The sequence below is a fragment of the Engystomops pustulosus genome, chromosome 8 (genome assembly GCF_040894005.1).
Source record: "Engystomops pustulosus chromosome 8, aEngPut4.maternal, whole genome shotgun sequence".
Taxonomy (NCBI): Eukaryota; Metazoa; Chordata; class Amphibia; order Anura; family Leptodactylidae; genus Engystomops; species Engystomops pustulosus.
This window is the reverse complement of record NC_092418.1, coordinates 2,336,059-2,338,439: the sequence shown is the minus strand read 5'-3', so window position 1 is coordinate 2,338,439 and position 2,381 is coordinate 2,336,059. Positions and strand designations below refer to the sequence as shown.

General features: G+C 44.0%; 1 protein-coding gene across 1 annotated transcript; it reads left to right on the top strand.

Annotated features, from left to right (window-relative positions):
* The first annotated feature begins 721 nt into the window (after window positions 1-721).
* Window positions 722-1,669, top strand: LOC140075604 (taste receptor type 2 member 40-like). Its single transcript, XM_072121713.1, has one exon. The coding sequence runs from the start codon at window positions 722-724 to the stop codon at window positions 1,667-1,669; it is 948 nt and encodes a 315-aa protein (XP_071977814.1).
* Window positions 1,670-2,381: the final 712 nt, after the last annotated feature.

Below are 2,381 nucleotides of genomic sequence, written 5' to 3'. Positions count from 1 at the left end.
CGGCAGACCCGAATCATCGTCGGAGAACGTGCCGCTGGATCGCGACTGGACTGGGTAAGTAAATCTGCTGCTTCCACTATTGGTGGCATTGTGGATTTAATGACTAGTGGTTTGTGAATGCTCATAGAGACACTATAGGCAGAGAGTCGGTCATGGAAGGTGAGAAGGAACCTCCATCCCATAATACTACAGAGAAAAAGATAGGACATGGTATGTGCTAAATACAAGGACACATCTGGATATCTCACACCTATGAAATGGTCCAACAGATGATATGGTGAGAAGTTCTACATAAAAATCAGATCCTCCCATGAGGACCACATGGTCCAGTAATAGCACTTCCATAGTATCCAGCAATATTCTCTGGGACAGGTGCACCTCCTCGCCCTAGGCGCACAGTTGTCAGTGTTTGCATCTGTCTATCCAGGACCTTGCTGATAATCCGCTGCTTAACACCTGAAGTCACCATGAAAAACTAAAGCTCCATGAACGTCAATGCAGAACACATGGACATTAAGGAAATCTGCTCAGTGTTTGCATTTATCTTAATCAAGGGATGAAAGAATTATCTGCGATTCCTTCTGCTGATGTCACATGTAGATGACAGAGGAAGGTGGGAGTCTATAAATGATGCACCATCAGCCAGGGATCCAGTTGATGTTCTGCACATGTTGAAGCTCTGAGCCTCGGCCTGAGGACTTCAGCCAGTGATTACAATACGATGGGTTTGGATAATTTCTATATTCCACCATTTGTGGAGACCTTCCTTATCTTCCTTATGATTGAGATCTTCACTGGAGTCTTGACCAATGTCTTCATTGTGGTGGTGAATGTCCACGACTGGCTGAGAGGACAGAGCCTGAACTCTAGTGACCAGCTGGTGGTCTCCTTAGCTCTCTCTAATTTCTGCTTTTCTTGTATAAATGCTGCCACCATTGTGTGCTCCATCTTCTTCTCCAGCCTTTTCCTGAAGGATTATGTGTTTTATGCCTTATATTGTATCATGTCCTACAGCATCTACTCCAGCTCTTGGCTTTCTGCCTGGTTGTGCTTATTCTTCTGCGTGAAAATCATCAGCTTCAAAGATGGCTGCATGGGGTGGCTGAAGACCAAGATCACGGCTGTGGTTCCATGGCTGATCGTCTTATCTCAGGTTTTCTCCATTGCCTCTAGTGTGCCAATAATCTGGACCTTCACAACTGTGTATGCATCAAATGTCTCCGAGGGGTTTCCGTCTAATGGGACAGTAAAAGTTGTTGGGTATAAAATCGATCCAACCTATAACATGCTTTCCCTCCTGATAAATTGCTTCGTACCGTTCATGTTTGTGATGGTCACAACTGGTCATATCATTGTTTCTCTCTGTGCACACACTCGTCATATGAAACAGAACATGGAAGATCATGGTCCAAGCTTGAAGGCCCAGCAAGGAGCGGCCAGGACAATGTTGTCTCTCCTTATTCTATATCTCATATTTTATGTGGTAGAACTTGGCCTTGGCTTCCTTTCCATGATAGACCCATTGTATTGGGTGTGCTTTTTGCTGATTTTCTCCTTTCCCACAATACAGTCTGTCATATTTATTACAGGAAACGCCAAAATGAAGCAAACGTGTCTGAAAATCATGAAAATCTGTGCAAAGCATCTGCCAGATACTCCAAGTCATTGAGGAGCACTTTCTTCTTATGACTTGACCTTCTATGTTACTTATGTTTCATTGCTGATTGGAGATGGGACAATCATCTCACCAGGTCCAAGATTCCCAGTGGATGTAAACAATTCCCACCATAAAGATCAATGGAGAAGAAGATTTGCAGAGTTGCTCATTTCTTTTACTCAAAATAAAGATATCAAAAAATTGTTAGTAATAGCCAATAAAGTTATCTCACCCGACCTCCGAAAAAGCTGCAGTTCTTAGCTATAATGGAGATGGGAGAAGCCCCCGATAGACACCTCCGATAGCTCAAGCAGATGAAATCCTCCAACATGACCCTCATCTTTCCCCAACAATTGCTATCAGGGTAGAGTTGGGAGACTCCCATACACATTGGACGGCCCAGAGGCTCTGGGGTAATTGTTGGGCTCAGGTGGTCGTATCTAATGTTCTTGGTGACCGTCCTCATCACGAGGCGCATTACTGAATTATAGCTTGATAAGTGCAATGGATGATGTAGTTTATCACAAGGAATGTATGAGATTGATTATGACGAGGGATGGGGGTGCTGTTGCCTGCAACATGGTGGAAGTGTCTGTCTAGAGTTTACAAACCTTCAAGTAGAAGATCTGTTGCCGGTGAGATACAGGGACAGGTACCGGCCCCTGGGTATTTTGGACTCCTATGTCTAATATCACAAAAAATTTCCTCCTGTGTTTTCTTCTTT